The sequence below is a fragment of the Octopus bimaculoides genome, chromosome 18 (genome assembly GCF_001194135.2).
Source record: "Octopus bimaculoides isolate UCB-OBI-ISO-001 chromosome 18, ASM119413v2, whole genome shotgun sequence".
NCBI lineage: Eukaryota > Metazoa > Mollusca > Cephalopoda > Octopoda > Octopodidae > Octopus > Octopus bimaculoides.
The window spans coordinates 12846853-12860556 of record NC_068998.1 but is presented as its reverse complement, the minus strand read 5'-3'; the positions used below and the strand labels follow the sequence as shown (position 1 = coordinate 12860556).

The window sequence follows — 13704 nt, the reverse complement described above, 5'->3', positions numbered from 1 at the left end:
AAAAAAAAAAAAAACAACCCAGTTGCTAAATCTGATGTAGTACAAAAAAAAACAAAAAAAAACGGGGGAAAAAAAAAGAAAAACACCACATTGGCAGCGAAGCAAAAATAACAATAATCACATATATAGTTGCAGTGCAACAATAACAACAATAAACCACCGAGAGGCATCATTCTTGAGTCAAACGACAGATGATGCACTATAACAATGTAATAGTGAAGAAGATAAGATAAAAAAAAGAAAGTGAATAAAAATAAAAACAAACAAAAAATAGCAATTAATGTTCAGTGTCTCTGACATTTTTTTTTTAATAGATTTAAATCTGGAAATTCAATTATGTGCCTTCTCCAACTCCCTCCTTAAATATAATACATTGGTAATGGTTGTCAGGTCATCAAATACTTTGTGTGCAGTGTAATATAAAACCCAATTCTACAACTGATTCATAAGTTACAACATTTAGGTTTAGGTGGTATTCTATTATGTCTGTGACATGAGCTTAATGAGTGGGCCTCTTCATCATTTTCATCACTAAACATGTGCAGTTAGAAAGCAGAGCCTCTTCATATGTATGTATGTATGTATGTATGTATGTATGTATGTGTGTGTGTGTGTGTGTTTAATGCGTGTTTGTTACAACTCTTGTTAACTTGATGAGATAAGTATTCTTAAATAGTTGCATCTGAGCAAAATGGGAATATAAAAAGGGAATGACTTTGCAAGGAATACAAAAAAAAGGGGATACAGAATTGTTTATGCATCTTTTTACACATACGAATGCATGTAGATATACATAGACAGATATATATATATATATATGTATGTATGTATTTATAATATAGTATTTAGGATTTAAAAAAAAAAAATTTTTTTAAACCAGAGTTCTGAAGATACTTAAGTTGGCAGATCTTGGAACTAATGAATAAATATGTTTCAAAATGACTGCAATTCAAATTCCTTCTTCAAACTGACAGGAATTCTCCTGATAACCACAGTCTTGATGCCATCAATTGGATAGGAAAGACTCACAGACATTGATTGAATAGATAGATAGATAGATACAGTCAATGACTACTACATTAACAGATACTAGTAAGAGATGGAAAATTATTATACACAGCTTACAAATGTCAACTTGATACAGACTGTTTCTGTTTAATAGGTCAGTCCTAATTGCAAAATCTGATGACCAAAGGCATTCCAGTCATGACCATCTAGTTTGTTTTTTTCTGAGACATAGTATATCTAGGATTATATTATCAAATGTGTTGTGCCCCCTTGCCACTTCTATTTTTTTAAAGACAGTATGATATGATTTGCCACCACAAGGTTTAGTTCTTGTTGCAGTGTGGTGGCTTATGTTCCTCAGTCACTCTGAGAGCTATGCCAACAAATCACAAGTTCCTAGTAGGGCCTTCTATGCTAGACAAATCAAAGGATTAGAGGCCAGACTTATAGGGATCATCTTTTCCCAAAGGTAAAAAAAGGTTTGTAATAAGGCCATCAACCCCACCTAGACAAAAAAAAAGCCAGATTACAGAACCATTGATTACAATTCAAAACCAACAAGACCTGGGAGAGAAAGGCCTTCCCTCATGGAAAATATGGTAACCCTTGTCCACACTGAATGAGTGGCCCTGACAACTCAGAGTTGAGAATAGTGGGGGAAAGTCATAGAAAGCCTATGCTCCATAAAGAGCAAAGAGAAGAGCTTAAGTAAGTAATTGTGTGATTTGAGGGAGATTTGGCTTCAATTTATTCAAAGTGAACAAATACACCCTTCAGTGTTGGTTTGTGATACAGCTTATAAGAGGTATTATGTGGACAGTAACTGGAAAGATATCTAAAGCTATTCACTATACATAAAAGTCAAAAGTGAGGGTACAACCTTTCTGCATTCTTTGGCAACAGACTCTTACAATGCAAAGTTCCTTGTTATGATATAATTTGATGATAACAACGATGAACTCCAAACACACCTTATGAGCCAACAACAAGAGTGTTTGTACATAGTCAACCTATTAGAAATAGTAGCCATATCTGCCTCAAATCATATTCTGGAAAGGATAATCAAATTATGTAATCCTGGAAACATCTAGAAAGACAAAATGGTCATGTCTGGAATGCCTTTGATTACAGGTCTATTCAATCATAGCTGATCTAAAGCTAAACAAGAATATCAGGTGTCACAGCTTAATAAATAAAGACTGCATCTTTATTTGACTCAGACAAGACATTTGCTTAAAACACTGTTCTTAAACACATAATTAATTATAATTAATTTTTTAAACCAAATATATGTTTTCAGATAAACTCATTATAGTTTCATGCGTGTTTAGAACAGAAAAAAAAAGAAACCTTTATATGTAAAAGAAATCATTACATTCTCAAATGGATCCAAAACTGGAGATTCCCCCACCCCCACCGAAAAATGATTGAGACATTTAAGTCTTTTCTCAAGAAATCTTCATAACAGTGTAAATGAAATAAAATGGCTCCAATCAAAAACAAAAACAAAGGCCAAAATACTGGATCCTCATGAACTTGACATTAATGAGAGAATAACTAATATATAAAGAAATAATTTTAAAATAATTAAATTGAAATAAATAGAAGAAACAACCAAAAATGGAAACAATTGTGATGTGACAGACAATAAAAGCTAGTTCTAAAAGGTTTGGTTTTAAATAGAAATCTCACCTCTCCATTGTATTCTTCAACACCCTTAACATCAAACTGTTCTTCATAGTTCTGTTTCTGGTTTTGGTTTTGGTTTTGTTTGCTCTCAGTGTTGTCTGGAGATGGTGTGGAAATCACGTTACTACCAAGACTTTTGAAAATATTTGTTATATTCCATCTGGCTTTTGTTTGTGAAGAACTTGCTGATACCATTGAAGTGCCATCCTGAACATGTGAGAGCAGCGAAATTAAGCTTTCATTTAAAAAGGAATCTATAGAATAGACTTTCTCACTTGATTTTTGAATAAGCATTCAACATACTAAAAATAGTATTTGGCTTTTCTTTCTTTTTTTTTTTTTGTCACCCTGGAAGGCTGTGTTAAGTTAAAAGCATGATTAATCATAATGCAAAAACAAGAAATATATATGGAAAGGATTTCATGATCTCTGAAGGTTAGAAAAAGAGTCTAAATTAAAATAATTATTATGACAAATAAAAAATATCAATCAGTGAATATATTAAAGAAATTGTTAACAATACTAATAAAAATATTGGTCTCAAATTTTGGCACAAGGCCAGGATTTCAGAGGAGGGAGTAAGCCTAGCACACTGACCCCCAGTGCTCAACTGGTACTTATTTTATCAACCGTGAAAGGATGAAAGGCAAAGTCGACCTTGGCAGCATTTGAACTCAGAACGTAAAGACAGACAAAATGCTTAGTAGCATTTTGTCCGGCGTGCTAATGTTTCTGGCTGCTTGCCACCTTAACAATAATAATGATAATAATTATTATTATTATTATTTCTCCCAGTACTTGATTGATATTATTTATCACTACCATAGGGACAAAAAAAGAACATTGTCAGCATCATTGAGACTTGAAATCATATAATAAAAAGACAAGTAACCACCGCAAAAAAAATTTGATCTGGCATTCTCCTACTTTTGCAATTAATAATTATTTCTAACATAGGCAAAAGTCCAGAAAACTGTGAAGAGGGGACCAGTTGATGAAATCTACCCCAGTATTTCATTGGTATTATATTTTACTAACCCCAAGAGAATTAAAGTCAAAGTTGACCTCAGCAGAATCTGAACCCAGAAAGGAAAGAGACGGAATGAATACTGTAAGGCATGTTGTCCACTATTCTTATAATTTGATCAATCCCCTATACTCCCATTACAATTTAAAATAATAATGGCTTCAAATTTTGGCACAAGGTAGGCAATTTCGGGGGAGGGGGTAAGTTGATTACATTAACCCCAGAACTCAACCGGTACTTATTTTATTGACCCCAGAAGGATGAAAGGCAAAGTCAACCTTGGCAGAATTGGAACTCAGAATGTACAATTGGATGAAATGCCACTAAGTATTTTGCCTGGCCTGCTAATGATTCTGCTAGCTTGCAACCTTACAATTTATAATAATAATAATAATAATAATGGTTTGAAATTTTAGTACAAGGCCAGTAATTTTGGGAGGAGGGGTAAGTCATTTACATTGACTCCAGTGTTCAACTGGTACTTATTTTATCGACTCCAGCAGGATGAAAGGCAAAGTCAACCACAGTGGAATTTGAATGCACAACATAAGGACAGATGAAATGCTGCTAAGCATTTTTCCCAGAGTGCTAATGATTCTGCCAGCTCACCACCTTACAATTTATTATGATGATGATGATGATGAAGAAGAAGAAGATTTCTTACATTAAAAATATTTAAATAATAATATTAAGTCTTCTGGAGACTGATGTGGTTATGTTTCAATTTGAACTTCTGTCAAAAGTTCATCTCACTTCATCTCATGCCACTTTTAAATCACTTCAACATCTGACAAGTGGTACAGCATACACCTGTTCAGGCAATGTTAATTTGATGGAGGAAGTGAGTTTATATCACACAAAATTTTGATCACTGTAAACAAATAGGGCAGAATACATTGCAATCCAGGCAGATATTATCGAGTGCAAACACTGCTGTGGAGTTACGAAGTTTGCTCTCCACAAGTGCATGGTTTAAAATTCAATCTCATGATGCCACAATTTGGACAAATGCCTTCTAGCATAGCATCAAGGCAACCACAGTTTTGTAGGGCAAATTTTATAACCATAAAGCATGTGGAGGCCTGTCAGTAGGACGATTCTTGTTTTAGGACAATAGACTTCATCTGTCACCTGCTTTAATTCCCTGAATGATTGTTGCAGGTATTCAAGGTAGGTTTCCAGTCTAAGGATAATGTCCTTCCTTGTTCTCACCAGGATCATCGACATTGCCCTTTCTCCACTAACTAAGCTATTAAAAAGGAGTTAAAGAAATGTACAGTGCAGGGTCTAGAGCAGGGGTTCTCAACCATTTTTTTATTTATCTAAGGGCCCCTTTGATTACTATTTTATTCTGGTGAAACCTCATAGCCAGTCAATGTTTCAAAACTAGTTTTACAGAAACTTCTTTCAAAATTCCTATTTTGTTTTTCTCACATTCACTTGTGTAGGTTGAACTACATAAAATGTTAGAGAAAGAAACCTAGTTGTTTCTTGTAACATATACCAATGCATACATCTAAAGCAAAATTTTTTCAGGAGCCCTTCAAATTCTATTATGGATCCCTAATTTACTATTTTGTTACATGGACCCCGGTTGAGACCCATATGGCAATATGAACACCTGTTGAGAACCACTGGTCTAAAGAATAAGACACAGTAGGGGTGGTAAATGGAAGAGAAATGGATGGGCCATTTCAGGGAGTTAGTTCTGAAGAGCTAAGACCATTATCATAACAACAGAATTGGGCAGAGAAGTAAAACCCAGAAAAATGTCATGGATGTTGCTATTCATTTTCTGAATAAATTATATAAAAAACCAAAATTAAAAAAAAAAGCACCCAACAAAATACATTGCACTATTAGACACTCATTCTAACTAAAATTTAGGAATATTTAAATGATACTACTGAACTACTGAAAACTAGCAAGACATTTTGATTTGGATTCCATGGTTTAGTCAGCTATACATCCACATGTTAGAATCTACACTCAGTAACATAAGTGTGTATTGAGCACTTTGAAGTTGTTCTGTGTTCTTTGTGTGTTTGTTTATGTGTGTGACCTGGTTTTTTTTTTACCCATTTAACATTTTAACATTCATTTTTTCCATCCTAGTATGATTTGGATGAGAATTGATTTTGAAGTTGCCAACATCTAACTTGTTTTCAAGTCAGGGATTTTTTTCCCACAGGTCTTGTGTGTGTGCGTGTGTGTGCGCACGCGTGAATGCACACACATGTACACACACATACACAAACACACAATGGAACACAAAAAGCTAAATTAGCACTACTAAGAATTGAACCACCTCTCTCTCTCTTCATATCCCTACATTTCTAAGCAAATGAAAACTCAGGGCATTCTCCATTTTTTTTTTTTTGTGATAAAGGCACTTGATTATGAAGCAAAATTTGAACTATGTGGCCATGCTGCATCCATACAACAGTCACACAGACACACATACACACTTGTTAATGTATTAGTACAAAAATTGTTAAACTACGCAATACATGCTATGTACATCAGATACACACTTGATGACCTAATAATGCAAAATAGAGATTATAGCTGAAAAAAATAAATATTATCAAATGCAACAGCAATATTGTTGTAGTGAATCAACTGCAGCTTCGTGCAGTATTTCGGAAGAGACAAAACCCTCATCTAAAAAATGATTTACATGCATACTTGCAGACAATGCTTTCTTTTTCAGAAAACGGTTATAGCATGAAATTTTCTGTGGCAGAAAGAATAAAAATTACCATATTTTAACATGTATAAGAAACCCCCTAATTATTGGGGTTTAAAATTGGGAAAAAAGGTTTTGTAAGGGATTATAATACTATCTATGTATAAGAAACTCCCATATTTTTTTAACCTAATTTTTGACAAAAAAGGGTTCCTTATACAAGTTAAAATACGATAAATAAATTGATGCACCATTCCAGTAATTCCCTAAAAATTGAGCTGCTGAAGGAGAGAGAGAAAGAGTGGAAAAAAGATAGAAAATGAAAATTAAAGACAAGAAAATTCTGGAAAAAAAAAAAAAAAACTCAGTAAAATGCTATCTGCTTCTGGATATGCAAGAGAAACCAAGAATTTACAACTATTCTTTGGTTGCACATTAGTTTCTATATAGTTATTCAATCTTTTCAGAGATATGTTCCTCAATTATTTTCATATTTTATTCAATATATAGAATTTCAACCGGGATATAGTAATAAAAGGGTTAAAAAAGAGAACCGCATATGTGAAATTCTAAATTTTAGCATTGTATGGCTACAATAAAGATCGAACAGTAGTGACTCATCGAATAAATAAATAAATAAACTGTTTTCAATTTCACGTTTTCCTATCCAGAATGTTGGACATACAAATGGCACTAGAATAGTTTTGACTGATTGTTTACAAGCCCAAGCAATGATGGCTAAGGTTTTTTATTTATATTTCTATCACAATATGTGAACAATAGCAGTGCTGGTTACATTTTCTAACAGGCTAATCATAGATTCACTGTATTTATGACAGCATGTGTGACATGGGAGCTTTTGTGTAACTCAAGCAGAACAAATACAACAAGGTATAAAAAACTATACATACACACAAATATATATACATCTGTGTGAGTTTAGAGGGATATATTATCTGAGCGGATACTGTAGTAGCTCTCTGTCAAGTTCCAGATTACGGCTAACTGCACTGATTAGTATTAAACATCTATGACTATTATGAGTTGTCACTCACGCTGTAAATTCTTCCGATGGGTAATTCCATGTTTGCTTCGCTGAATCGTTATATTATCTGGAGTGTATATTAGCAATAATTATAATGACAAAGAATACGGAGACTGGTACATCCTCAAAATGCTGTATGACATTGTATAATAAAAGTAAATAAATTTTGAGGATGTGCCAGTCTCCATATGCTCTACCGTTATAATTATCGCTGATATACACTTCAGATAAAATTACCATTCAGTGAAGCAAACACGAATTACCCATCATTATTATCATTTAACATCCATCTTCTATGGACAGTTTAACAGGAGCCAACCAGACAGAAGACAACGCCAGTCTGTTTTGGCATGGCTTTTACAGCTGGATGTCCTTCTAACACCAACCATTCTGCAGAGTGGGCTGAATGTTTTTTACATAGCACCAGCCCAGGCAATGTCAGTTTTGGCATGGCTTTTACAGCTGGAGGCCGTTCCAAATGCCAACCACTTAACAGTGTGGACTGGATGCTTTTTATGAGACACCAGCACTGGCAGGGTCACCAAGTAACTTGCAAGACAAGGAATTTTGAGAGGAGAGTGGGCATTGGAGGAGGGGATCTTGTATCAGATGATGAAAGATAAGAACCTGGCAGAAAGGACAGGGAAGCAGAAACAGGTGTTTTGCTATAGAGGCAGGGGGCTCGGAGGAGGTAATCTTGTGTTAGATGATGAACGGTTAGAATATAACAAAAACAAGTGGGCTGAAGTAAAGCAGATACTTGGTCACCCAGCTAGAGGGAAAAGCAAGAGAGGGAGAGGGAGAGAGAGCGGTCAAGAATGAGGGCAGAAGCAGGTGTGCTGCTATATATATATATATATATATATATATTTCTACAAGAAATACCAACTTCATACCTCATGGTTTTCTCTCATACTACATGTGTTATTCATATCATATAACAGCCTTATAATGGTTGCACTGAACCTTACTGGGTCATGTAGCAGCAGGAGTTTAACATGGATACTATCAAGAGCTGCAACCAATATAGTAATTTTGTCGTGCATTCCATTTCAATTAACGTGTGTGTCAATAAGTGGGCTTCCATAGTTTCTCCAAGTTTCACCCACAAGGCAGTGGCCAATCTGTGATTACAACAGAACGTATTTGCCTAAGATGCTGCACAATGGGACCAAACGCAGATCCACGGGGTTGAAAATTGGTTGAGAAGTGAACTTTTTACCCACAAGACACAGCCAGATCTGCCTAGTTACAAAGCTTCGTTAGAGTCGTATCAGATGTAGCTGAAAGGTTTTTGCTAAGATATCGCTCCAGTTTTGAAAAATACCTGTCTGCGGATAATCTGATTTCTTAATTACTTAAAGACTCACATGTTAATGTTTGTATTTGAAAAAAAGTTTTGGAAAGTAACTAAAAAATAAAGAATGAAGATGTTAGTTAGCAGCACTAATAACAAATAACAGAAAATAACATCAGTAGTAATTTAACCTCACTGAGAGTCCATTTCAGGCAAAGCAGCTAGAGGCTGTGTAAAAGACAGCACAACTATATGCAGTCTGAATTGAGCAGCTGCTTTTTGAAAAGGTTGTTACTATTAGCAATCTGTCTTCACACAGAAGAGACAGACAAGAAATGAAACAATAGAGAGTTATAGTGTTCAACTTGTTACAGAACTCCAGTAAAGCTGTTAACACATCGAAATCATTGATATTAATTGATTTTAACAAGTCCATTCGTTTAATTCTCAGCTTGTAGTTACTTGCAGTTAATATTGTTGGTTACATAACACCAAAAACATTCAAAGGTATATTTTGTCAAGTTTTTATTTATTATTTAATTTTTAAAATTTCCTCTGCAAAATAAACTTCAAGCAAAGTATATTTAAAAATTATTCAAAAATTCAGTTAGATTCACATTTTGGCTTTGACCTACAATCCATTAACAGTAAGCAGTTAATATTTCAAATTGAGATTCCCTACCATTCGCTTGGCAGACGAAAGATATTAAAAGAGGCAGGCTTCTCAGAACGTAATTCTAATTGAGGATATCATGCAAGTTGCCTCCATTTCCAGTACCTACCTCAGCTGAGTAATCTATTGTACTCATATTGAACAAAGTACTTCGACTAGCAAACCTTCTTAATGTATTAGGCATGGAATTAAATTTTTTAAGTAATGTAGCCCCAGAGCCAACTTGCAAACATGATGGATCCTGGAAATAAATGCAAAAAACGGGCAACAAATGATATAAGTATAAATACAAATGAAGTGAGGGTCATTTTGAGTCAGATAAAACAATTTGAAACGAGCAAATTTTGATTTGGTTTCCAACCACCTGCAGTGGAATTTTACAGAATCATTTAAACGTTTCGGTTTACATAAGCTAAAATACATACGGCAGTTCTTAAAAAATAAATAAATAAATTAGAAGAATTTTTGAAAAATATCAGAAATAGAATATCCATATTTTTCTGTCAAAATTCAAAATTGTATGGTCTAATTAAGTAATAAACCTGCCGATATTTTTTAAAAGCTGAAACAAAAGAAAAAAAAAAGATTAATAAGTGATTAATATGTAAACAAATCCATAAAAAGAGTAATATTACATTATATATATATGTGTGTGTGTGTGTGTGTGTGTGTGTGTGTGTGTGTGTGCATATATACGTATATATATATATATATATATATATATATATATATATATATATGTGTGTGTGTGTGTATGTATATATATATATATATATATATATATATATATAAATAAGTGCATATACATATACATACATACATATATACATGTATATACATATATAAAGGATATGATTCTCATGCCATAATTCATATTTTCTCACAATCAAGATGACAGCAAGTAACTCTTTTAAGTTCACAAAGGACTCCTAGACTTTTGTTTCCAACTTATACTTGCACAAAGACAAGAATTTTGCTGCTTAAAAGCAGATGTCAAAAGGAAGCTAGGAACTTTGATTTGTCTGACATCTCAACACAGATATCAATAATGATAAACACATCTTACATTTTTCCTATCTTAAATACACATACCAACAGACAACCAGAGACTGTTCAGACCTCGCTGAAAGAGATTGCACAACTCATCCTAAAATGAGTAGCTGTGATATGTAGAAAGTGTTAAAAGGACTGGGAACACTACAGCTGATCATTCTGCAGGACTGAATTTGAAGAAGATTCTCCTATCATCATTTAATTACCAGTTCTGAATGTGATAAAGGAAATTATGTACTGTATTTGATGGCTTCTAAGACATGCTTTGTCTTGTTTTTTTTTTTCCAAAATAATGTCTCAAAAAAAAATTATCCTTAGTCCTATATGGTCATATATGCAAAGTTGCTATAAATACTGACTTCAAATTTTGACACAAGGTCAGTAATTTTGGGGGAGGTGGTAAGTTAATTACATCAACCCCACTACTTTTTATTGAACACAAAAGAATGAAAAGGCTAAGTTGACCATGGCATATTTTGAACCTAGAACATAAAGATTGATGAAATGCCACTGTACATTTTACCCAGTGAGCTAACAATTCTGCCAGCTTGTTACCTTAAAAAATATTACATATTTTAATGCGCTAAAAACATTTTTTTCCTGAAAATGAGCTGCTAAAATTAGAGGGCATCTAATCTTTGGTGCTATAGAGTTATTGCCATGGTAAAGTAATGATAAAATAAAAACAAGATTGTCTGTACTTACAAAATCTAAGTGTGGTATAGCAGGTGGGGGTTCACCATCAATTTCTTGTATAGACTGATCAATAAAATCAGCAACAGCTTGATAATGTAAGTAGTTACATTTTGTCTTGATGAAATTCCATTTATTAAGAGAAACTTTATGTTTGAGTTTTTGTAATCTGAATAACAAAAAAGAGAAATTTAGACCAATGATTCAAAAATATTTTATATTGTAACAAAAATCACTCAAAATTAAATCATTTTTTTTAATGACATAGATTTACTTCATTCCTAACAAAGATGGTAAATGTTTCATCCTATCTGAAAGAAGGCTATCCTGCATTAATCTTTCTACGAATACTCCTGACCTCTTGCTTGTCTTTTATAGTCTTATCACTCAGCAACAATGATATGAGCTAACAAGGGATTCTCTATATGGTTTTCTGGACCTGCTAGAAATAACAGCAAAATCTCTCTTGATCTACACTATCATCTTCAAAAATGACACAATGGTTAATGTAGTCCTTACACTGTGCTGGAAAACAAGATGAAATGATAACAGTTGGAACACTTTGATCGTAAGTCTTACTTGAACAAGGTTAACCTAGGGCTAAACAACAACACAACAACAGCAACTACAACAATATATGCATTCTAATTGCACTATTTTGTTTTCTTTTAACCTCAACTTTGAATATCCTTTTACTTATGAAAGTTGTAGTTCAAGCGTTTTGTTGTTTTGATTTTCTTCCCTGTTCATATCCGGGTCTCCCAAACCACTTCCTTTTGCATTTTCATAACAAAGATTGTCATAAACTGCACAAATGAGTCCCATGAGATTCAATGGCTCTTTTAGTGCAACTTTCTCATGACTTCTTTAATGTAACATATTCATGATTTTGTCCAACAAGTCTACAAAACATCCGTGACTTGCTGTAATAAATTTCTCAATAAATAGAATATTTAAAAGTAAAAAAAAAAAAAAAAGATTAAACTAAATGACTAAATACCCAAGACAGGTAATAGAATACTTTAGTGAAAAAAGAAATGACAACAATAAAAGAGAAATGAAGGAAACGTCTTCCAAATTCACATACTCCAACACAGTGGTGTTTTCATCCTTCTCTTTTAAAAGTCTTGAACATGTCTCAACATCTGCTTCTAGTTGAGTTTGTTCTTTTAAGACAGTGTTCTTCTGTTCCTCATATTTAGTGACATCTTTCCGAATATCTTCGAGTCTGAAAACAAACAAAATAAGTTTAAACATTAACTGAATATTTTAGTGAAAGATGGACTTGGTTAGAGTCTACTTTGTTGCCTTCCTTTGCCATTCCTCTTCACTATAAACCTTTCTACTATAGGCACAAGGCCTGGAATTTTGGTGGAGGGAAGCAGTTCATCAACCCCAAAAGGATGAAAGGCAAAGTCTACCTCAGCAGAATTTGAACTCAGAAAATTTCCTCTCCACTATAATAAAAGCCTCTTTTTACCAGCAGCTACAATGAGCTTCTGGTAATTTCTCCACTCCATCCTAACTATGACTACTGTCCACTAAATATCACAAACTATATACCAGACATGAAACACCTAAATCTTTAATTTATACAAAGATTTTATTAATTCAAAAGTTTATCATAAACAATGGCTTTCTGAAATACTTACTTTTGCTTAACAGAAGTAGCAGTGAGGTCATCAATGGCTAATTTTTCTGCTTTGAGTGTACCTGAGTAGTCACTGAGTAGAGCTGTTGTGAAGGTCACCTTTTCACCAGTTAGTGGGTTAGATCTAAGAATCAAAAATAATGTGTGTAGATATATAAAAATAGACACATACACATAAAGGTTTGGTGATGCAAACAGGAAAATATAGAGCTCAAGACTTGAGTATATATATGCTTTTATTATTAATCAGAAAAAGTCACAGAGTGACTCAAAGGCCAAGAGTTTCATATGTTGGCACTTATCAGACAAGTTTCACATCAATGGGTCATAAATTTATGTACTGGTGACAATGGTATTTCCTTGGATTGTTCTGGAATGAATTATAAAATCAATTATATTTTATAATTTGTTCTAGAACAATCCAGGTAAGTACCATTATCACTGGCATATAAATTTATGACCCATTCACTTGAAACTAGTCTGAAAAGTGCCAATGGAGAAAACTCTTGCCACTTGAATCATTCTGCAACTTCTACAGTTTCTTAAAAACAAAGTAATATATATATATATATATATATATATATAAATATATATATATATATGAAGAATAAAAAGTTTTGAATGGTACAACAATGCACTATAATACAAAAAAAAAAGACTATATACCTGTTGTAATTTAGTCATCCATAGTCTGATGATATTTCGAAATAAAATTCCTTCTTAACCAATTATAACAGTGACTCCATCTAAGAATATCTGAAGAAGGAATTTTATTCCGAAATATCAGACTATGGATGATTAAATTACAACAGTTATTATAGTCCATTGTTTGTATTATTGTGCATTGTTGTACCATTCAAAACTTTTTATTCTTTACAA

General features: G+C 33.3%; 1 protein-coding gene across 4 annotated transcripts in view; it reads right to left on the bottom strand.

Annotated features, from left to right (window-relative positions):
• Positions 1-13704, bottom strand: part of LOC106870480 (tyrosine-protein kinase Fer) — a 141304-nt gene that overhangs the window by 23825 nt on the left and 103775 nt on the right. For 2 of the 4 annotated variants that reach the window (XM_014916589.2, XM_014916591.2), the window contains exons 7-11: positions 12827-12949; positions 12262-12402; positions 11187-11343; positions 9538-9669; positions 2701-2904 (exon numbers count right to left, since the gene is read on the bottom strand). In XM_014916589.2, coding sequence (XP_014772075.1) covers positions 2701-2904; positions 9538-9669; positions 11187-11343; positions 12262-12402; positions 12827-12949 — 757 coding nt within the window. The remainder of the gene's footprint in view (positions 1-2700; positions 2905-9537; positions 9670-11186; positions 11344-12261; positions 12403-12826; positions 12950-13704) is intronic. The other 2 variants (XM_014916592.2, XM_014916590.2) reach the window with 2 other exon arrangements.